At 42.5% G+C, this 23,837-nt stretch overlaps 1 protein-coding gene and 1 pseudogene across 1 annotated transcript in view; one reads left to right on the plus strand and one right to left on the minus strand.

Annotated features, from left to right (window-relative positions):
- Window positions 1-23,502, minus strand: part of LOC105996415 (sodium/potassium-transporting ATPase subunit alpha-4-like) — a 38,695-nt gene extending 15,193 nt beyond the window's left edge. The window contains exons 1-11 of the mRNA XM_013030493.1: window positions 23,371-23,502; window positions 23,123-23,182; window positions 20,452-20,655; window positions 19,806-19,919; window positions 17,562-17,696; window positions 16,907-17,024; window positions 11,191-11,459; window positions 4,589-4,787; window positions 4,021-4,130; window positions 3,701-3,835; window positions 264-453 (exon numbers count right to left, since the gene is read on the minus strand). Of these exons, the coding sequence (XP_012885947.1) occupies window positions 264-453; window positions 3,701-3,835; window positions 4,021-4,130; window positions 4,589-4,787; window positions 11,191-11,459; window positions 16,907-17,024; window positions 17,562-17,696; window positions 19,806-19,919; window positions 20,452-20,655; window positions 23,123-23,182; window positions 23,371-23,502 (1,666 nt within the window). The remainder of the gene's footprint in view (window positions 1-263; window positions 454-3,700; window positions 3,836-4,020; window positions 4,131-4,588; window positions 4,788-11,190; window positions 11,460-16,906; window positions 17,025-17,561; window positions 17,697-19,805; window positions 19,920-20,451; window positions 20,656-23,122; window positions 23,183-23,370) is intronic.
- On the plus strand, window positions 6,478-6,921 carry LOC105996448 (annotated as a pseudogene).
- Window positions 23,503-23,837: the final 335 nt, after the last annotated feature.

Genomic DNA, 23,837 nt, shown 5'->3' on the forward strand with positions numbered 1-23,837 from the left:
CCGGCTTTTTTCTTTTTGCTTATGTGGTGCTGAGGAATCGAACCCAGGGCCTCATGCATGCAAGGCAAGCACTCTACCACTGTGCCACCTTCCCAGCCCCCCATGAGACTCTTATCACCCATTAACCACTCAAAAACAGAAGTGGTGCTGTGGCTCAAGTGGTAGAATGTTAGCCTTGAGCACAGAGAGGCTCAGCGACAGCACCCACGCCCTGAGTTCAAGTCCCACAACTGACCAAAAAAGTGCCCCCCACAGCTCCTCACCCAGCACACGCTCCCCCAGACCTCCCAGTTCTAAGTAGGCATTTTCGAAGGCATTCTTCATTTCATCATCAATTGGGTACTCTTGCCCATCCAGCAGGTAAGTAGAGCAGAAATCGAAGATCCTCTCAGGAGCACCCTTCATCATCAGCACGTAGGGCTCGGGTTGGCCCTCTCGGAAGTGGATGGACAGCTAGGCAGAGGAAGTAGCAATGGAACAGAATGGAAGAGCGGAGCAGGAACAGGGATCAAAACAAAGGGGAAATTTTTTTTTAATTCAAAAGACTGGACAACTTTTCTCCCCACACTTCTCCACTTTCTGGGTCAAATGAGACTCAAGGCTGGACCCAGCCCCTCTGTTTCCAGGCAATCCCAGCTTGGTATCATTTGTATGCAAAACTCTCTTCTCAGCCAGACTGGAAGCTCTCTGAGGGCAGAACTGGCACTCTCAATTCTTCCTATTCATTCGATGGTTCCAGAGCAGAAATAATGGGGTTGTAAAGACACTTCACTAGGCAGTAGGCAGGAAAGAAAACTTAGGGCCCAGAGACCTGTGATCTACTGCCAATATGAATGCTTCAGTTGCCTTATGGCTTCTTACCTCTGAAAACCTTTCATGAAAAGGTTCAGCCTTGCTTTCTTCAGTATTTTTGGTTTGTTTTTTTTCCTGGTCCTAGAGCTTGATCTCAGGGCCTGGGCACTCTTTGTACTCAAGGCTAGTACTCAGCCACTTGAGCCACAGCACTACTTCTGAGTAGTTTATTGGAGATAAGTCTCTCTCAGAGCTGGGTGCCTGTGGCTCACACCTGTAATCCTAGCTACTCAGGAGGCTGAGATCTGAGGATTGCTGTTCAAAGCCAGCCTGGGTTTATCTCCAATAAACCACTCAGAAAACCAGAAGTGGCACTGTGGCTAAAGTGGTAGAGCTCTAGCCTTGAGCACTCAGGCCCAGAGTTTAAGCCTTGTGACCGACCAAAAAAAAGAGTCTCACGGACTGCTGGGGCTGGCTTTGAACCATAATCCTCAGATCTCAGTTTCCTGAGTAGCTATGATTACCGGCATGAGCCACCAGCACCTGTCTTTTTTTGTAGGCTGATTTTTTGTTGTTGTTGTTGGTCGTGGGTCCTGGGCACTGTCCCTTAGGTCTTCAGCTCAAGGGTAGTGTGCTACAACTTGAACCATGGTGCACTTCCAGATTGCTGGTGGTTTATTAGAGATAAGAGTCTCATGGACTTCCTGCCCGGGCTGGCTTTGAACCAAGATCCTTAGAGACAGTTTTGAAAACAGTGAAGCATCACCTTAGCTCCACTCCTAAAGACAAGAGTGGTCCCTGAGAGGGGCTCAGGAGCAGTGGGAGTCCATTGAGGGTGGGTGTCCACTGAGGGTTGGTGTGGCATGGCAGGAGGGTCAAGTTCATGAAGTGAACCTGACCAGACTACAACAAACAGAGAGAAGTCAAATGACTTGGGTTTTACATTTTCTCTTATTTCTGACCCACAAAAAAAACTTTATGGCCTTCAACTTGTGGCTGGCAGAAAATGCCTATTAAGTCACTTATCTGGAACAAAATCAGTGTATTGAAAGGAACTCTGGGAGCTCAGAGGAAGCCAGACGGTTCTGCCCAAAGGACAAGCTGGGTGAGAAACCAATGCATGGAATGTGGATATGACTATTCTGTTAGAGACTGTTCAGTCATGCTTAAAATAGGCCTAAGTAGTTACTAGGAAAAACTTTAACTTGTTTAAGCAAAAAGCTGTAAAATGTTAACCAAGCTCCATTTTTTTCTGAGTGCTCAGTAAATATTTGTTGAATGAGTAAGAAGCTCATTCAGAGGTGAGAGCAAGAGGTACTTAAACTAGTGCCTTGATCACAGAAAACCACATCTTGACAGCTTACAGATAAAAAAAGATTAAGGGAAAAGAAAAGGGAAATGGCCTGGACAGAGAATTGTCTTCAATTCACTTCCATCTCAGAGAGGGAAAGAGTCCAAGTTTTGCAAACATCCAGTAGGCTAAGATGTCCCTTGCAAAGACCAATCTCTACCCTTAAGAAGAACCTAATTATTGCAGCGTGCTTAGAGCTCCCTGCTAGGGTTGGATGGCCAGTGGGCTGGCTTATGATACATGGTATACCACAGAAGCCATTTCAGTGTCATTTAGTAGCTCAGAGGCACTAGCAGTCATTTGGGGAAGAGTCATAATTTGTTGTACACCCAACAATGTTGTGAATTTGTTTTGATTTTTATTTTGAATCACAAAGAGGGAGAAGTGCCTGAATCCTTCCAAGGGCTTTAACACAGACCTTGCCAAGCCACAAAATCCTTGTGTGGCGATGGAAGCTAAGCAAATGTTAGGGGGAAAAAATGGAATTGGAATTCACAGTTTGGGCTTAGGTGACCTATTTTATTATGTAGAGTAAAACAAATTAAGACAGGAAGTGATCTATTTAACTATTACTTGTATTCAGTGTTCAATATGAAAATACAGGAACTGTGTTTTTTAAAGATCTATATAGACAGCATTGTTTTATTATGCGTCTTTTAGGACAGAAAGTACATGTGACTTAAGTCTGTCTCTTGTTTTAATACATCTGAATGTCTGGCCTTTGTGGTAGTAAAGAGAGTTGCAGGCCACTTTCCCCGGGTGATCTGGTGGAACTTCAGTCACAGTAAAGCCATTGTTCCCTACTTTCTACTGGAAACCTCTCCTCAGTTTGCCAGGATTCTTCCTTGGGAAAGAAATGCTGTCTCTCCTATTCCTCTATGGACTTTGAGACCAGCCTAACCTCAAACTATGTAGCCCCAAATGGTTTTGCATTGGTGATCTTCCTTCATTCACTTTTCCCAAGTGCCACACTGATAAGCATGTGCTGCTATGCCTGGCATCTGTGGATTTTATTGTTTGTGTTGGCACTTTACTCAGTATTTCCTTTTCTCTTGTCCATTCTATCCTGGATAATGGATCCAAATGTTCCTGGGATATGGAAAATATACCATGCTGTAAGATCCTTAATCACTTACCTGATGGCAGACACTAGAATTTCGGCACAGAGGGTAAAGAAATAATTGATGAAAAGAGTACCTTGCAGACACCACCTTATTCTGTACTGGCACCTTATTCTGATACACCTAATGGCTGCATGTGTCTCTGACAGGATTCACCAACCAGCCTCTGCTGAGTTGGTGTTTCATCATTTTCTTTCTCCATAGATGGTACAGGTCAAAATTCTGCTTGCGACTAAATGCTTCTTCTCTAATTCATCTGTTTCTCCTCTCTTGGTCTGCTTGTCACTTTTCATTGAGGCGAGTCTTCTTTTTAATTTGGGTTATTGGCTCTCCTGGTGTTCTGCTCAGAGGTGCAGTTGAAGGCAAAAGTCCTGTTCCCCATTGATGAGCTCATGCCCCACCCCCCACTATTCTCCTACCTTTGCCAGTTCTGTACCTGGTACTTGTTGGAAGAATTAAAAGGAATCTCTGCCACCTTGGGGTATTTCGCTCTCACTTCCTTCACAGAGCAGTAAGACTGTTCGATGAACTTGAGGAGCGCTGACTCGGAAGCATCCCCTGTCGTTGCCCTCTGCCAAAATGGGTTATATAATAAGTCCCAGGGGTATCCCACCTGGGAATGGGGCTTACTGTGATTTCAAGGAGAGGGGAAGGATAGAGAGGAAAGACGGTGAATGGTGGAGGGGAATCACTGAGTGCTAGGAGAGAAAAAGATGGGTCATTGGACACTGGTCTCTTTCCCCTTAGTCTCGACACCTTAGCTATGGGCAGGCTCTCCTGACGAGGTTTGAAGTCAGCCCGGTTGCAGAGGGCAGCGATTTGAGCCAAGATAATCCAGGAATCAGAGCCTTTGTCAAAATTGCTTCCTAGGGAGAGAGAAGGACATAACTGTGAGGAGAGGAGAGTTTGAAGCAGAGAATTAGTCACATCCTGTTTTGTGCCCAAATATCACACTGAGGATATATTTATTTTCCTCTCTCTCTCTCTTCTCTCTAGCTTTTTTCTTTTTCTTTTTCTTTTTTTTGTCGGTCGTGGGGCTTGAACTCTGGGCCTGGGCGCTGTCCCTCAGCTCTTCAGCTCAAGGCAAGCGCTCTACCACTTGAGCTACAGTGCCACTTCCGGTTTTCTGGTGGTTTATTGGAGATAGGAGTCTCACGGTCTCTCCTGCCCGGGCTGGCTTTGAACCGCGATCCTCAGATCTCAGCCTCCTGAGTAGCTAGGATTACAGGCGTGAGCCACCAGCGCCCGGCTCTAGCTTTTTTCATTAGGATTTTCCATTCTCTCAGTTCAATCATCACCTCCCCTCAGTCCTTCCACTAGTCACCAGACTGATGTTCACTGGTGTCAGCTTCATACACCTTCTTATCAAACCACAGGTGGGCCACTGTCATGCGGTTCTGGGTGAGAGTGCCTGTCTTGTCTGAACAGATGGTAGATGTGGAGCCCAGGGTCTCTACAGCCTCCAGATTCTTCACCAGGCAGTTCTTCCGTGCCATACGCTTGGCTGTCAGGGTCAAGGATACCTAAAGCCATCAAGAAGGGAGAAAATGGACAGAGAGGGAGATTACTCCCATCACTTTGTGTTTGGATTGATCATTTTTGTTTCCATTTTGTTTCCACCTATTCTTTTTTATTTATTTTTTATTTTTTTGGGTCCCGTCGTGGGGCCTGAACTCTGGGCCTGGGCACTGTCCCTCAGCTTTTCAGCTCAAGGCTAACAGTCTACCATTAGAGCCACAGTGCCACTTCCGGCTTTTTTCTTTTTTCTTATGTGGTGCTGAGGAATCGAACCCAGGGCCTCATGCATGCAAGGCAAGCGCTCTACCACTGAGCCACCTTCCCAGCCCCTCCACCTATTCTTTAGAAGTTCCATCTATGACCATGGTACAGAATATTGGGAAAGTAATTTTAGTATGTGATTTATGACAAGAGTTTCAGTTTGTTCCTTTATCAGGGTATCTTAAGGAGTGAACTTCTTACCCTCAGATCCTTCCTGCTTTACTACTTAACAGCCTCTTCCACATTTCACCCTCTTTCTTTCTAGGTTCAATCTTTCCAGGGATCACATAGGTGGCTAGTCAAAGGTGCTATGTGTGCAGGAGCATTGTACTGATAGTTTAAATGATGGACAAGAACAAGGATGACATAGAGAAAGAGCATCACAGTATTGAATGCACTTAAGAAATAATTTAAACAAGATTTTTAAAATTATAAATTCAACGTAAGTTAGGTATGTAGCAAGGCTATTTTAAAAACCAACAAATAGGGCTGGGAGGGTGGCTCAGTGGTAGAGTGCTAGCTTTGCATGCATGAGGCCCAGAGTTCGATTCCTCAGCACCACATAAGCAGAAAAAGCTGGAAGTGGTGCTGTGGCTCAAATGGTAGAGTGCGAGCCTTGAGCTGAAGAGCTGAGGACCAGTGCTGAGGCCCAGAGTTCAGGCCCCACAACCAAAAAACAAACAAACAAACAAAACCTAACAAATAGGTTGTGGGTTATGTACATATAGAATTCTCTGATTGAGGGGCTGGGAAGGTGGCTCAGTGGTAGAGCGCTTGCCTTGCTTGCATGAGGCCCTGGGTTCAATTCCTCAGCACCACATAAGAAAAAAGCTGGAAGTGGCACTGTGGCTCAAGTGGTAGAGTGCTAGCCTTGAACTGAAGAGTTGAGGGACAGCGCCCAGGTCCAGAGTTCAGGCCCCACGACCAGACTCAAAAAAAAAAAAAAAAGATAATACAAGTAAACAGCTGAATGAAATAGGAAAAATTATGTCAGGAATTCAATAAATATGGAAAGCTTAAGCTGAGTGCCGGTGGCTCATGCTGAGACCTGAGATCATGGTTCAAAGCCAGCCCGGGCAGGAAAAGTCCGTGAGACTCTTATCTCCAATAAACCGCTCAAAAAACCCAAAGTGGAGCTGTGGTTCAAGTGGTAGAGCTCTTGCCTTGAGCTGAAGAGCTGAAGGGCAGCACTCAGGCCCAGAGTTCAAGCCCATGACTGACAAAAAAAAAGATGGAAAGCTTGAGAAAATTCAAATTGAAATTCTGGAAGTACAAAAGCTCAACAACCCAAATATAAAACTCAGTTGAAAACTTTGTTTATAGAATATTAGAGATTGAATATAAAGTAGAAGAATTAAAATACTAAGAAAATATCTCTTAACAATGATTTCTGGAAGGTGAAAGGTTAGCAGAAGTATCTTGCCTTCCTTTTTGCTGTAGGCCTGCTGGGTTTTGTCGAAATGGGCAAGTTCATGAAACCCGGGAAAGTGGTACTGGTCCTGGCTGGATGCTACTCTGGACAGAAAGCTGTCATCGTGAAGAACATTGATGATGGTACCTTAGATTACCCCTACAGCCATGCTTTGGTGGCAGGAATTGATCGCTATCCCCGAAAAATGACAGTTAACATGGGCAAGAAGAAGTTTGCCAAGAGATCAAAGATCAAGTCTTTTGTGAAGGTTTATAACTACAATCACCTTATGCCCACAAGGTACTCTGTGAATATCCCCTTGGACAAAACTGTGGTCAACTGTGGTCAAGGATATCTTCAGAGACCCAGCTCTTAAACGCAAGGCCTGATGGGAGGCCAAAGCCAAGTTTGAGGAGAGATATAAGACCGGCAAAAACAAGTGGTTTGTCCAGAAACTTCAGTTTTAGATTTGTTTCCACCATTAAAAATAGGGGGTGCGGGTGGGGTGTGGGGGAGAATGATCTCTGGGACATCATTAAAAGACAAAACCTATGAATGATGAGTATAGAAGAAGGAAAAGTACAAGCTAAAGGCTAGATAACCTAGTCAATTAAATATAGCAGACAGCACCCAAGAAAGGGACAGAGCCCAAGCCCAAGCCAAAGAAAGGGCTATCTGTGTACAGAAAGTATTCAGAACACTAAGCAGACAAGAAGAAAGAATATTGAAGGCTGCAAGAGAAAAGTGGCAAGTCACATATAAAGCTCATCAAAATAACAGCAGATTTCTCAACATAAACTCTAAAAGCATCTCTGAATGAAAATAACTGTAGATTACTGTATCTAGCAAAGCTATCCTTCATAACTGATGGGGAAATAAAGCCTTCTATAATAAACAAGAACCAAAGGAATTCATGACCAGTAAAGCAGCATTGGAGAAAATATTTAAAGAAACTTACACCAATAAAAGGAAAATAAATATCAGAAGAATATGGGAAATAATAATGCCCTTAGCTAAGTGGATAAGCAAATATGGAGTGTGTTGGGGGGAGCAAAAAAAGCTGGGAGTATAACTCAAGAGCTAGAGCATCTATCTGCCTAGCAAGTGTGAGACCCTCAGTTCGAACCAGAATAATTTGAACTATAATGACCCTATACTTAAAAGACCCCAAATAGTTCACCAGAAATCAGATTTAGATCTGATCAACTATTTGAGCAAAGGAGCAGAAAGCAAAGTCATCATATAAAAGTCAGTAGTTTATGTACAAAGATGGCATTAGGAATCTCAATGAAAGCTGTTGATCATAGGAGACTTGGGATGGGAAAAGGTAAAACAGTAGGACTATTCTTCTTAAAATGTAATATATATACATATGAATAACATAGTGAAACCCCTTGGTACAATTAATACACATCAAAAAATGACAGGAAAGTAAAGTTGGCTCTGTTGGTGGCAGATATAGGTACTAACTGGAGGGAGGGAGGGAGGATGGAGAGTGAATGGAGTAGGTGAATGGGGATGAATGTGGTTGGACTAGTTTATTTGCATCTATGAAGACAGAACAATGAAGCCTTTTGAAATTGTTTTAGAAATGGGAAGAAAGGTAAGGCAGAGTGATAGAGGGGGTGAGTTTGCCTGTATGGAAATGTCACAAGGAACTACCTACCCACTACTCCCATCCCATACAACTAATGTAAAAAACAAAAAACAGTCAGTTGATTTTCTATGTATCAACAACAGGCTGAGAATGAAATCAGGAAAACAGTTCCATTCATAATGAATTTCTGAATTAATAATTAAAATTTTTAATACCTAGGAATAAACTTAACTAAGGAGGTGAAAGACCTCCACAACAAAAACAATGAAGCCCTAAAAATATTGAAAAAGGCACTGGAAGATGCCAAGCCCTCCCATGGTCATGGATTGGTGGAATTAATATTATAAAAATGACTGCTACTGAAATCAACCTACAGACTCAGTGCAGTTATCATCAATATTCCAATGCTATTCTTCATAGAAACACAGTAATCAAACCTAAAAGAGTAATCCTGGAGCCAGGTGATATTCAGGAAGCTGAGATCTGAGGACTTTGGTTTGAAGTCAGACCAGGCAGGAAACTCTGTGATGCTTTATATCCGGCTAACCACCAAAAACACAGCTGTGGCTCAAGTGTTAGAGCACTAGCCTTGAGCAAAAATTTAAGGGACAACACCCAGGCTATGACACACACACACACACACACACACACACACACAGTAATACAAATTACAAAAAGAACAGTGTTGGGATTATCATAATGATGGACTTCAAATTATACTACAGAACCATAGTAATAAAAGCATGGTACTGGCACAAAAACACATTGACCAATGAACTAGACTAGAAGAGCTAGAAATAAACCTACACAACTACAGCCACCTTATTATTTATTTATTTACTTTCGTTGGTCCTGGGGCTTGAAGTTGGCCTGGGTGTTGTCCTGAGCTCTTCAGCTCAAGGCAAGCACTCTACTGCTTGAGCCACAGCACCACTTCTGGTTTTCTGGTGGCTAATTGGAGATAAGATTTTCACGGACTTTCCTGCCTGGGCTAGCTTTGAACCGCAATCTTCAGATCCCAGCCTCCTGAGTAGCTAGGATTACAGGTGTAAGCCACCGGCTCCCAGCTTCTGCCACCTTACTATATGACAAAGGTGTTAAAAACATATGCTGGAGAGAAAAGTCAGCCTCTTCAACAAATGGTGCTGGGAAGACTGGATATCCATATGTAGAAGACTGAAACTAGACCGGCATCTTCCACATTAAACAAAAATAAATTCAAAATGAATTAAAGATATTAATGTAAGACCTGAAACTTTTAAACAACAGAAAATTGTAGGGGAAATACTTAAAGATACATGTCTAGGCAATTATTTTCTGAATAGGATCTCAATACCCAGAAATAACAGCAAGAATTCACAAATGGGATTATATCATAGTAAAAATTGATCCATATTGCCAGAATGAAAAGGCAACCTATAGAAGGGAGGAAACATTTGCAAGGTATTTATTGTATAAAGAAATCATACCCTGAATATACAAGAACTCAAAATTTGAACATTCAAAGAACCACCCAATTAATGAATAGGCAAATGAACTGAAGAGACAGTTCTCATAACAAAGAAGTACAAATGGCTAGTACATGCATGGAGCAATGTTCAACATCATTAGCTGTCAAGGAAATTCAAAGCAAAATAGTGCTGAGATTTCATCTCACTACTGGTGAGGTGAAGGGAAATAGGAGCTCTTATACACTGTCGGTGACAGTGTAAGTGAGTACAACCACTATGAAAATCAGTATAGCAGTTTATCAGAAAGCTAAAAGTAAATGTATGGTGTAACCCCGCTCTACCATTCTTGGGCATATACCCTGAGGAATGTTAATCAATGTAGAGAGCTATCCACAGACCCATGCTTATGGCAACACTGTTAACAACATCCACTGTGTAGAAGCAGCCTTGGTAACCAAGAACCAATGAATGGAGTATGTATTCAGCCAAAAAAAGGATGAATTATATTGTTTGCAAGAAAATGGATAAAACTGGAGATCATCATATTGAGATAAGCAAAGCTCAAAAAGCCAGTTATATGGGGTTGGGGGGGAGGGGGGAGGCTGGGAAGGGATGGGAAGGGTAAACAAAGGAGGAGGCTGCAATGCTTGGTAAGAAATGTACGCATTATCCTGCCCATGTAATTGTAACCCCTCTGTACAGTATGTTCACAAATAAAATTAAATTAAAAAAAAGCCAGTTATAACGTGCTTTGATCTATATGCAGAATTTAGACCTAGAATGATAACAATGACAACAATAATAATAATGGGCCATGGGAATGCAAGAGAGACTGTTTATGGGTGAGAATTCATGAGAGTATGGAATAGGATAGAAGAGTGTGTGGATGGGAGCAGAGAACATACTTGATGTACATTATATATACATATATGAAGATACCATAATGAAACCCATTAAATGTTATTTGAAGAATGGTGGAAAGGTGAGGAGTTAAGAGAGTACAAGGGAGGGGACAGATTTAATTGAAACACCTATACACATCTATGGAAACACTATAATGAAACCCTTATACAATTAATGTATGCTAATTTAAAATAAATGAAACGGTTAGATTGTAGGAAAAAGAGAACCTTATTTTGGTTCCTAAGGTGGTAAAACTAGGATGGAGAAACTGCTGCTCAATACAATTAAAGTTACCTGGGACAAACAGCAAGGAAATGGGCTAAGGCAACCATCCATGAATGTGTTTCCCATTACCAGAAAGTAAATCCTCTAACGTGGATTTTTATAGAGGATATTCAGTGTTGGCTCAAGTGTTGAATTTATGTAGCCTTTGACATTCTTTCCAGTAGGACTCCATAAGTCTAAATATTACTTTACAAGTAAGATAAATAACAGAGGCCTGGAGATATTAAGAGATTTGGCCAAATTCATAGCCAGTACAGGCAGGAATAGAACTCTTTTTCTATTTCCATTGGCACTTGCTTCCTCTCTCACTGGAGAAAAAGAGCAGACACCAGAAAACAGGTGGGGACAAGGTCCATGTAATATTGGGAGCTAAATTATTTCTGACACGCATGTCAGGCACGCGCTGCACTTGCAAGTTGCAACAACACAAAAAAAATACTAAGGATTTCATTTCCCTGGGTTGTTTCCTTTCTGTCCCAAGGCCACCCTTGTCTACTTACAGTGACAGTGGCCAGAAGCCCCTCAGGCACATTAGCCACGATGATGCCAATTAGAAAAATGACTGCTTCCAGCCAGTTGTAGCCCAAGCAAAGTGAGAGAATGAAAAAAGTGACACCAAGGAAGGCGGCTACTCCTGTGATCAGCTGGATGAAGTGTTCAATCTCAATCGCAATGGGAGTCTTTCCAGTCTTCAGGCCTGATGCCAGAGAAGCAATTCGGCCCATCACTGTGGCATCTCCTGTAGCAATCACAATGCCCCGGGCTGTTCCTGTGGATAAAAGTATATGGTGATGCTGTGATAGTGAAATACATAGAATTACCATTATTGTCTCCTTTTCCTGATGAAACTCTTGAAACCCATATAGATAGAGTTGCTAGGGAAAACTTTTGTCCTAATAGTAGATCTTTAAAAGACCTTTGTAATTTCCTGAGTGATACGAGTGTCTGACACAGAGCTCCTAAATCCCTTAGAAATCCACGGGTGAGAAGTACACACACACACACACACACACACACACACACACACACACACACACCTATTTGGTGCCAGTACTGGGGTGGTGTACTCAGAACCTCATGCTCACATGGCTTTTTTTTTCTTAAGGTTGAGGCTTTGCCACTTGAGCTATAGCTCCAAAAAGCTATATGCTTTTTGATGGTTAATTGTAGATAAGACTCTCATAGACTTTTTGGCCTAAGCTGGGTGAACCACGATCCTCAGGTGTGTATATATGCCTATAACCCTCCTGAGTAGCAAGGGGTATAGACACCAGCTACAGCTGAATCTTTTGTTTTGATGAAGCAGTTCTTGGTGTGCTCTTGGATAGACACATTTAAGAGCTGGTTGCCAGGGGAAACCGCCTGTGTGATTAGAGGTTTGAGTTTTCAGCTCCACTGCCTGACCTCTGAGAAAGGGACAGACACTATTATAATCTATCTGGAAGGTCTCCCAAAGATTGATGTTTTGAAGTCTTGGTCCCCAGCTGTTAGTGCTATTGGGAGGTGGTAGAAACTTTAATAGAGAACATAGCTCATTAGGAGTGTGCCCTAGAAGGGTATATTAGGACCCCTCCTCTCCTCCCATCCTTTTCCCTCTCCTCCCCGCTTCCCTCTCCTCTCCTCTAGCCACCATGAAGCGAGCAGCTTTGCCCTAACATAGTACTCCTCACAATGATGCTCTGCCTTGTCACAGGCCCAAAGCAATGGGACAAAGTGACCATAGACTGAAACTTTGGAAACTGTGCACCAAAATAAATCCTTCCTCAGAATAAATTATTTATCTCTAGTATTTTGTCCCAAGGACAGAACACTAACGGACACAGGCGCCAGTGGCCAATGATATAATCCATCAAGTCTCTGTAAAAACAATCCGCATAGACTAGATTTGGAAGCTTCTGGCTGGTGACCATGCAGAAGGGCCAGGAGGGACATGGAAGCGCCATACCCCTGCTCACTACCACACCCTATTCATGTCTTCCATCTGGCCATTTAGGTACCCTTTGCGATATCCTAATAAATAAGAAAATGCAGATCAGGTGTTTCTGTGAGTGTATGAGCTGTCCTAGCAAATGATCTGAGCCCAAGGGAAAGGTTCTAGGATCCACAGAGCCAGACTCCTCCCTGGTCGGTGAGAAGTATAGATGATGACCTACTACTTGGATTGGAGTCTGAGGTGGACACAGTCCTATGGGGCTGTTCCCTCATCTGATGGGTGGCATCTCTGGGCAGACACTATCACTTTAGGGAACTGAATTACAGGACCTCTTGTTGATGGCTGCTGGAGAATTGGTTGTTAAAGGAGATCCTCATACATTGCACACAGAAGGGCTCTGTGTGCAATGTAAAAGGCAGATAGAATTGTTTTTTCATTTTTTTGTAAGACGGTGAACCCAGATGTTGCAAGTCTGAACTAGGAAGGCCTGTTTTAGTCAGAGAGAGGAGAGAGAGAGAGAGAGAGAGAAAGAGAGCTGTCCATGGTCCAAAACCAAAGTAGAACTACTACAAGGCTCTCTGAGAAGGCATTGCATTCTATGCTTTTATTTAGTTAATAAATATGAACATATTTAGTTAATAAATAAATAAGGGTCTACAAGTTGGAAAAATCTCTGAAGATATCTCACAGTGCTTCAGAAACACCCAATTTTATTGTCTAGTTGCCTTCACTGTCAAAAAAGACCCTTAACCGGAATATGTTTAGCCTCCCGTATATTTCTTATTTTGTTAAACAGAATAGGAATAGTGTTGGGGATATGAATAGTTTTCAGAGCCATAGGAATGGTAGTTACTCTCACAGGGAAGCCCTTTGTGCCCACATCTTGTTTTCTTCCAGTGCATTCTCAGCTGGGAGAAAGTTGTGTCCTCTCCTGGGACATTTGACACTATCTGGGGACATTGTGATTGTCCCAATTAGGATGGGAGGGGTCTGCTACTGGTAGCTAATGGGTAGAAACCAGAAATGCTGCTAAATGGCCTTCACTATATAGGACAGCCGTCCTCTTTTTCTCCTATAGCAGAGATTTTTCTAAGTCCAAAGGTCAGTCGGTAGTTAGTTGAGAAGCCCTGCCTAACCTGAGCCCCCTCCCTGCTTTGCTGGCAAGAGCCAGTCTGACCTCTGCTGGGTAGCTACGGCCATGACAGCTGGGCTCCCATGCTGCTAGAGCCCCTTCTCGTCAGCAGCACTGCGCCTAGAGTCAGAAGGGCAAGTTACTTGGATATGATTTTGCCTTGACGCAAGTGTGTTTCACCAATCTGATGCTTGAAATGAGTGGATGAGGCCTTTTGTTTAAAATAATTCTTCTGCGTTATCATAATGATGGAAATTCCTACCATTGAAGTTGTAAGAATCATTCAGGAAAGGATCATATGGAAGTACTACGTTAGAAGCAGAATGACTCAGAGCTGGAAATTCAAGTTTCCAAACTGCTAGTTCTTTTTCCCTGGGGAAAATTAATTACCCTGATTTTAAATATGGCTTCCTCATATTTAAAATGGGATGAGAGCACCAACATGCTGTGAGGGTGAATGTTTTCATTTTACAAGAGCTAACAGAGTTAGGCACATAGGAAGCACTAAAAGTCCATTCTTTCATTCAGATGAACTGAGGGGTCTCCAGAAGGACAAATAAAATAATCCTACATGTGACTTAGTAGGGCTAACACTAGTCTAGCAGGTCCCAGAAGCATCACAGCACAGAGCATCTCGGGGGGTGGGGGGCAGTACGAGGGAGATGGGTCTCTATTTCCAAGGTCACCTTTAGCAATTTGCATTTGAAGATGAAGTTCTATTTATTTTGTGTTTATCTATATGGAGGGGATGTTCTGGAAAGGTTCCTAACCCTGCAGATGACCTTTAGACTGTTGACAGAAACATCTTGTTTTTGCATCTCAGGAAGATACTAAAGTAATTGAGAAATGCTAAAGGCTTCGCTTTTTTTTTTTTTTAATGGAGTGGGTGTAACAGCTATTGTGCCACCTGTGTGCATTCTATATCATGTTTAGCTTAGTTTTTCCTTTTCATTCCATCTGTTAGGAGTTTCCCATGGTTGGACAGATGAGATTCAATAACGAATCCCAGTGTGCAGGGAGGTGGGGAAGATTGAGAAGGCCAAGCATCCTAATCTCAGGCCAGACTGACTTCATATGCTTCCGTATATTTTCAACGAAATAACTTAGGCTCCCTAGAAGAAAAGGGACCTGAAGAGAAGCATTGTATCAGATCCATCAAGGGCCCTGCAGAGAAGCATTGTATCACAGATCCATCAAGGGACCTGAAGAGAAGCATTGTATCACAGATCCATCAAGGTCCGGGTGATGAAAGGAGGCACGGGTGAAGGTGACACTTGTCTACTTGTTTGTAAACTAGTCTAAGCAAATTTACTAGTGCAAGTGAAGGGGCTGGAGGCATGGCTGAAAGTGGTAGGTCGCCGGCCTTGAAAGCATGACATCTTGAGTTCAATCCCCAGGGCTGCAAAAACAAACAAAAACAATAACAAACAAACAAACAGCAACAACTAAAAGCAGTTAAGAGCTCCTCCAGTCCAGCTCAACCCTCAACTACACTTTGAGTTCTTCTAGTCTTCTATTAAATCCTACTCTACCCAGAAAGACTTTTGTTTCCCAGATAGAGGGCCACTACCTACTCCTTCCCAACCCTTTTATCTGCAGCATGCGCTTAGCCTGCTTCAGCTGGGTGCTGGTGGTTCATGCATGTAATCCTTGCTACTCAGGAGGCTGAGATTTGAGGATTGTGGTTCAAAGCTCAGGCAGAAAACCAGAAGTGGTGCTGTGGCTGAAGTGGTAGAACACTTGCCTTTAGCTGAAGAGCTGAGGGACAGTGCCCAGGCCCCAGAGTTCAAGCCCCATGATTGACAAAAACAAAAAACCTGCTTCAGAAGAACACATGTGAGCAAACTTATTTCAACGTGGTAGCAGACATTTAGTGTTTGGGGAGAAATCTTGCAAACTTGCTTTTTCTTTTTCTGTCAAATCAAGTATTTTTTGTTTTTTATTAAGTATTTTATTTTCAGATTGAATCTTCCTTATAGTCTATTCAGCCCATGTAACTCTTGGAGGTATTTTCAAATTAAATAACTTAGTTTCAAGGAAGACTATTAGCAATCTTTTAGGGCCTTGGGAAGACTCTGGAGACAGGCATGTATGAGAATCTCTGATCCTCCTCCTTTCTTTGACTTGTGTTAATGGATATGGGGAGCATGCAATTTCCTTGAATTTTACTCTTTCATGTGTGAAAAAAGATAATATGTACCTGCTGTGCAACATTGTGAGCATCAGAAAACATTTCTACCATTTGACATAGTACATCCAAGAAGATGTCTATTTGTAGATACAAAACAAAAAAGGAGCTATTTGTAGATACTAAAACATTTATTATTAAACATGAATAATGGTTTTCAAGTGTATTCATGACTCCTTAAAGGGAGAGGGCAAAGGAGAAAATGCCATGATGATTTTTTTTTTTTGGGTCCGGTCGTGGGGCCTGAACTCTGGGCCTGAGCGCTATCCCTCAGCTCTTTAGCTCAAGGTTAGCACTCTACCACTTAAGCTACAGCGTCACTTCTGGCTTTTTTTCTTTTTGTTTATGTGGTACTGAGGAATCAAACCCAGGGCCTCATGTATGCAAGGCAAGCGCTCTACCACTGAGCCACCTTCCCAGCCCCGCCATGATGATTTTTGAATCCTTTGTTACCATAGGTCAGAACTGCCTTCCTGGTTCAAGAATACTGTATATTCTAAAAGCAAAGCCCAAGTTGGGTGGTCAAAGTCTGGGTGGACCTTTGATAACTCAAATTTCTAAACCCAATATCCTTTCTTACAGAAACAGAAGTTAAGACTTACCTTAGAGAAGAATGACCCAATTAGGGATATTTTCTTCTTTTCTGAGTCACTTTTCAGCACACAGCAAACTCACAGTCCATTTACTAGCTGCAATAATAGCTGACAGTGATAGACCACTTGCAGTGTATAATATCTTGTGCTAAGCCTCTTATATATATCTTGTTTAATCCCCAAAAATCTATGAGCAAAAATCTTTGTGCAAATATAGGTGTGGCCTGCATCTCACAACAAGGGTCATAGTGCCCATGAATGATTGAAAGCTAGAATTCCAGTTCTTACTTTGGAAGACAGAGGGTCCAAAAACATTTTTTTGTTTCCATGTTTGCTTTTGAATCTATGCTACTTATGATAGAATATTCACCTTCCACACAGTTGGTGGAGAAGAAGCAGATGTTTTTGGTCTCTAGCGGGTTCTCATGAGTGAAATCAGCAGAGCGATTCTGGGGCTCGGACTCCCCAGTCAAGGATGAATTGTCCACCTGAGAAGGAAAGGAAGGAGACCACGAGGAAAAAGGCAGATTAACTTATAAAGAAAACATATATATCATTATCATCATATCCTGTCATATCCTACCTTCATCCTCATCATCCTCATCTATATTTCAGAAACAATGTATGTATCTTGACTCCAACTTCAAATTCATACTCATCACTTCTTAAGGTTCTGAGTAATAAGATCCTATTTTCTCTAGATAAGTCCATTTCTTTTTTTTTTTTTTTTGTTGGTCGTGGGGCTTGAACTCTGGGCCTGGGCGCTGTCCCTCAGCTCTTCAGCTCAAGGCGAGCGCTCTACCACTTGAGCTACAGCGCCACTTCCGGTTTTCTGGTGGTTTATTGGAGATAGGAGTCTCACGGTCTCTCCTGCCCGGGCTGGCTTTGAACCGCGATCCTCAGATCTCAGCCTCCTGAGTAGCTAGGATTACAGGCGTGAGCCACCAGCGCCTGGCAGATAAGTCCATTTCTAATACCACACCTTAAGACCATGCTTGAGCCCATTGGTGGATTTTTCTCCTTACCTTACACCCTTGTGCTAAGATAAGCCGGAGGTCAGCAGGGATTTGGTCTCCACCCTTCACGTCCACTATGTCTCCCACTACCACATCTCTTACATGGATTTGCATCTGTTCTCCTCCTCGAACTACCATAGCTTGCTGTAGGAAAACAGTGCAGAGTTGTTTCTAAAGTGTTCTCGTCTCCCATTCTGCTCCTGCCTTCCTATACCTGGCTTCTTCCTTGGGACTCCTATTTAAGCTGTGTCACCCACAATGATAGTCTTAAAGGGGGTGTTTGGTGGACTATGCATTCTTACCTTGATCATCTTGCCTATCCTTTGCAATGTGACTGGTGGTCTTCTAAGCAAGGGGTGGGGTCAACATCTCTACTCCTAAAACTAGACTTGGCCATGTGACTTGCTTTGGTTCCTAGGACATTAGTGAATGTGATGTAGACTTACAAAGCATTTTCATTTGGGGCTTGTCCTGTGGTTGCTAAGAACTCCTTAGCACTCCTATGTACGAGGCTGAGCTAATCTCTTTAGAAGAGAGACCAGAGGAGATAGGACCCAGCTGTCCCAGTCATCTCAGCTGAGACCCTCGACAAGAGCATGAGATCACCTTAGCTCATCAAGCATGCTCTGGTTCTGAGCATGGTCTGAGCACCAGCTCAGCCATAGACTTGAGACAAAGAATATGTTGTTCCACGTCAGTGAATGTTGAGATGGTTTGGGAAAGGGGTACGGGGCTGAGGGAGAGTGAGGAAAGGAGTCTGATTGAGGCATTGTGTGCATAGATGGACAATGAAATGCAAAAAACAAAAAGAAACACACAAATAAATAAACTTGGAATTGCCTGTCAGCAAAATGTCACTAGAAATCTCCAAGCTTCTACTTTAAAATTACCAAAATACTACCTTGCTAAAACTCTAACCCAAGGGAAAAAATTACATTGATTCTAAAAGGAAAAGACAATCCAAGGCTCAAATGCTAGAACATGATAATGCTCTTGAGAAATTGTGGAAGCTGTCATTTTACAAGTTTCCACACCTGTGCTCAGGAAGCACTATCTACTAGCACATTGTTTCTTTGTACCATTAAGGTTTTTTATTTGAAAATAATCTCAACATTTCAGAAAAGTTGTAATAATGGAAATAGAATAAGGAACACCTATATAACCTTTGTCTAATCACCTATAAAAATTTTACCTTGTTTGTTTTGTCCTTTGTTTTGCATGTATGTAGGAGGAGGTATGGGTATATTTTTATTCTTCCTGATCTATTTAAAGTTACATACATTACAATCATTGACCTTAAGTGTTTCAGTGTGCATTTCCCAAGAATCAGGACATTCTCTTCTGTAACCACAATACACAGATCAATTTTAGTAAGTTTCTCATGGACACAATACTTAAATTTACCTTTTTGTTTTTGTTGGTCACAGGGCTTGAACTCTGGGCCTGGGCGCTCTCTCTGAGCTCTTCAGCTCAAGGCGAGTGCTCTACCACTTGAACCACAGCCCACTTCCCGTTTTCTGGTGGTTAATTGGAGATAAGAGTCTCACGGACTTTCCTGCCTGGGCTGGCTTTTAAAATTTATCTTTGTTGGGCTGGGAAGGTGGCTCAGTGGTAGAGCGCTTGCCTTGCATGCATGAGGCCCTGGGTTCGATTCCTCAACACCACGTAAGCAAAAAGCAAAAAGCCAGAGGTGGCACTTTGGCTCAAGTGGTAGAGCGCTAGCCTTGAGCTGAAGAGCTGAGGGACAGCATCCAGGCCCAGAGTTCAGGCTCCACGACCAGACCCCCCCAAAAAAAAATTTATCTTCTATAATCTAGTTTTGTTAATTGACTCTAAAATATCTTTTGACACATATTTTTTCCTTCAGCATGGAATCAGATCTTGGGCTAAGCACTATTTCTTTAGCATGCTAAAATGAAAATTTCCCATAGATGTTTATCATTTTTAATGTCATTGGAAGAGTCCGGCCTTGGATTATTCTTGGAATATTGTCATTTGGGTTGTAAATCATGTTTCCTCATTAAATTCTGGTTGTGTCTTCTAGACTAGCTACTTTTGGGTGACATTATGTCTTTCTCAGGAAAACTTTTCCTGGTACTTTCAAGGCCAAACATAGTACCTGCCCCCCCCCGCCCTGCCCCTCATCAACAACCTCACTCAACTCACTCATTGTAAGCTATAATTCTTCAAGACCCCCAATAACTATTCGCATTCTATGCTTCCACTCACTAGATCCTCCCATATCAGTCCTACCTGTGGCAACATGTCCTTAAAGGACTCCATAATCTTGGAGCTTTTGGCCTCCTGATAATAGGAGAAGCAGCCAGTGATGATGACCACGGCAGTTAGTACGATGCCCAGGTACAGCTAGGGATGGGGAAAGGAAGGCTCATCAGGAAGGTATTTTTCTCCTCTTTGTCCTTAGAAAATGAGCTCGAAAAGAAAACAGTAAGGTAGAAGAAACTATGGGACTGAGTTGGAGGGCAGAGAAAAATCTGAAAGAGGGCTGGCACACTTGTTTCCTTGTGAATGAACCCTTAACTGTAAGTGCAGAAAAATTCCTGGTCCAAGAAGGTCTGACTCTTTCTCTTCAGAATAGCCTATTCATAGATTGGAGGCAGATAAGAAGGGGGCAAGAGGAGGGGAAATAAAGACGGGAAGTTCTGGAGAAGGGAAAGGGTTTTGATGGTCACTTGGGAAGATCATCAAGGGAGAGGACATCTCTGGGATTAATCACACCCTCTCAGAGATTTCTAGATAGAAGACTAAAGGTACCAAGATGGACTAATGACTTCCTTAGAAAGTGCAGAACTAAGGGATTTTGGTTCAGCCACTGAGCAGAAGAGTTTCAGGGTCTGAGCAGAGACTGGAATGGGCAATATTAGCTAAACAGACTCACATTATCTCTGGTCTGTTCATCCTTAAAATGGTACTGGACTATATCGGCCAAGAAGCAGAGAATGGCACCAGTCCACAGCAGGAGAGAGAAGCCACCAAACAGTTGTTTTAAGAATTTGAACCACTCTGGAGTGCTGGGGGGTGGGGTCAGTGTATTGGGTCCGTCTCGAAGGAGGATTTCTCTTGCCTTTTCTGGGCTATGGCCCTGTAGAGAGAAGAAATCGGGGTGGATGGAAAATAGCTGTGGGGAAAAAAAGATAATTACAGAAAAGAGCATCCTGCCATTTAGAACCTCAGGATAGTGCCGACTAACTCGCCTTTAGAACATTAATCTGGAAGTATTTCCTAGTTAAGATAGATTTTAAATACTTTCATTATAGAAGGATCTCATTTAGTAGTCTGTTAAGAAGAGCTTATTATTGTTTATGGATCAATATATGATCTATTTATTGTATCCATATAATATCATTGTTTATGTCTATTTTTGTGGCCAAGATTGTACTAGGTGCTGAGAATACCAACATGAAACAAGAATAATACCTGTCTTTAATTAGGGCGAGTGAGACAAATATAGAGAAATAATATGTGCAAGACCAATGTTGTAATGATCTGTAATATGTAATGTTACATATTAAAGTGACATCTATACTTTGTCCCTTAAACTTGGAAAACAAAAAATCAAGTAAACAAATGCCTAAAGGCAGGAATGCATAAATATGCATTGTAGTCTTGTATACAAGTTTATATGTTTTCCCTTCTAAATAGACATGATAATAGACTCTACCAATCTCCTTCAGCCATTTCCCAACCAACCCTCGGGGCAGGGGAACTCCCAAGGGATCCAAAAGACTCTGGTGGGGAGGCCCATAGGTCAAGGGCTATTCATAATTTTAAGTCATTGTCCTTTTCTCTTTCATTCTCAAGAATATACAGTTGGTCAGGTGTGGTGGTATTCCAACATATAATCACATACTCAGAAGGCAGAGACAAGAGGATTTCAAGTTCCAGAAGAATCTGGGCTACAGAGCAAGATCTAGGCTATACAAAACAACAAAATCAACTCAACCAAACAGAAAAGCCTGAGTGTATGGAAGATACTATGATTTGAATCTTAAATGTCCCCGCAAAGCCGCATACTAAAGGCTTGGTTCTCAGATGGGGTCCTGTCAGGAGGCGGCAGGGGGCAGCATTAGGAAGTAGGGCCTAGTTAAAGGAGTAGGTCATTTGGAGGGGGCAGTCTTGCAGGGTATATTGGGACCTTGCTTCCTTGTTCTCTCTGCCTCTCATCTGCCAGGAAGTGAGCTGCTCTGTCCTACCACATGCTCTGTTAGGATGCTCTGCCTCAACACAGGCCCATGAACAACAGAGCCAGTGACCATGGACTGAAACCTCTGAAACTGTGAACCCAAGGAAATCCTTTCTCCTTTGATACTATTACCACAGTGCTATTTGCACAGTGACAGAAAGCTACCACACAGGATTTTCTAGAGGTTGCATATCAGTAAATATAATAGAGAAAAGATATGAGATTCTTAAATGTCTTCCTTTAAAAAAAACAACCACTAGACATTAAAGAGCTTTGCAAAAACATGACACTTTTTGTTCTAAATATATATTTTGCAAAACATATTAATTTAAATCTTTTTTTGGAGGGGGGGGTCAGTGCTGGGGATTGAATTCAGGGTCTTACACTTGTGCTTTACTGCTTTAATTTTTCATTGGTTTTTCAGATAGAGTCTTATATTTTGCCTGGGCAGCCTTAGAATTAAGCTCCTCCCATTTCCACCTTCTGAGTAGCTGTGATTACAGGCATGCACTGCTATTCCCAGCCTCCTTCCCCAAATAATAGTGATACTTATTTGTAAGAAACTTACCACTTGTTTTTTTATTCACTTTTTTATTCACATTTGACAACCCTGGGGGTTCAACATAGGACCTTGCAGATACTCTTAAGAGTAGGAACTGGGGATGAAGCTCAGTGGTAGAACATGATTAAGACCTCAAGTCAGATCTTAGCATGTATGACAAGTATGTATGATTGTAATTGTTTACTGTAGTGCTGAGAATTAAACCCAGGGCTTCTTGAATTATGCCCTTAGCTCTCTTGTTTTATTTATTTATGTTTATTTTTGCTGGTCCTGGAGCTTGAACTCGGGACCTGAGCACTGTCCTTGAGCCTCTCTGTGCTCAAGGCTAGCACTCTACCACTTGAGTCACAGTGTCACTTCCGGCTTTTTCTGTTTATGTGGTACTGAGGAATTGAACCCAGGATTTCATGCATGCTAGGCAAGGACTCTACCACTGAGCCACATTCCTAGCCCACTCGTTATTTTTAAATGGGTTAGGAACCATTTTTTAAATTCATGAATTTTAATGTTTAATATGGTATCTGCAGATAAACTGTAGCACAAAGGGAAAAAAATGTCAGGGTGTTTGGATAAATGATGAGTGTAAGAGGACTTGGGATAAAACATTTGAGAGAAACAGCTCTAAACCTTTCTTACTGGGTTATATAATCCTAAACTCTCTTCAGGGTAGTTATCATTATCATGTCCTGTGGACCTAGGCTAGGCCAGGTTCAAATCCAGTGAAGCTAGGGGACTTGATTTCTCACCTTGTTTGTCGCAGCCCAAGTCAGAGCTGGAGACCTTCTATCTCCTTTCCCTACTCACCTGAGTCAGGTCCACAGAGTACTTGGCACTCAGCTCTTCCAAGGTTAGTTTGTGGTCATCCTGAGGGGACAGTAGAGTCACTGATGGGGAAGTGGTGACCACAGGTCATTTGTGGGGGGGGGGATACAAGACAGAAGAGGACATCTAGAGCCTGCATGATTTGTTCTCAAGGTAAGATGCTAAAAGGCTGTCCAGGTTAAGGGGAGCGTTTTGGGGGGGCCATTTGTTTGGGGTGTTTTTTTTTTTACCATGTCCACTTCTTTCTTTAGTTCTTCTATATCTTTCTTTTTTATTAGGCTCTTATTACTTCGAAGCCCCCATGAAGTTCTTGGGCTTGGATTCCATCCATGAGAAGAAGCCATTATTCGTGAATTAGCCATTGTTCGTGAAGCCATTGTTCGTGAAGAAGCTACTGTTCGTGAAGAAGCTACTGTTCGTGAAGAAGCTACTGTTCGTGAAGAAGCCATTGTTCGTGAAGCCATTGTTCGCTTGTTTCCCCTAAGCCCTGTGATGATCCTTAGATTGAACTGACCCAGCTCCACTGGTGGGAAGAAAGCAGAGAGTGAGGGAGTAAGGAATGAGAGAGGATGGAGAGAAAAGAGTGGCTGGGGGCAGAAGGAGGCGTGAGGGAAGAGGAGGGCAGTGTGTTAGGGAGAGCTAGTGCCCAGCAGAAGAAAGAAAAAAGGTGGTGTGAAGGAGTCAGCCCGGGGGTGAG

The sequence above is a fragment of the Dipodomys ordii genome, unplaced genomic scaffold (genome assembly GCF_000151885.1).
Source record: "Dipodomys ordii isolate 6190 unplaced genomic scaffold, Dord_2.0 Scaffold131, whole genome shotgun sequence".
Taxonomy (NCBI): Eukaryota; Metazoa; Chordata; class Mammalia; order Rodentia; family Heteromyidae; genus Dipodomys; species Dipodomys ordii.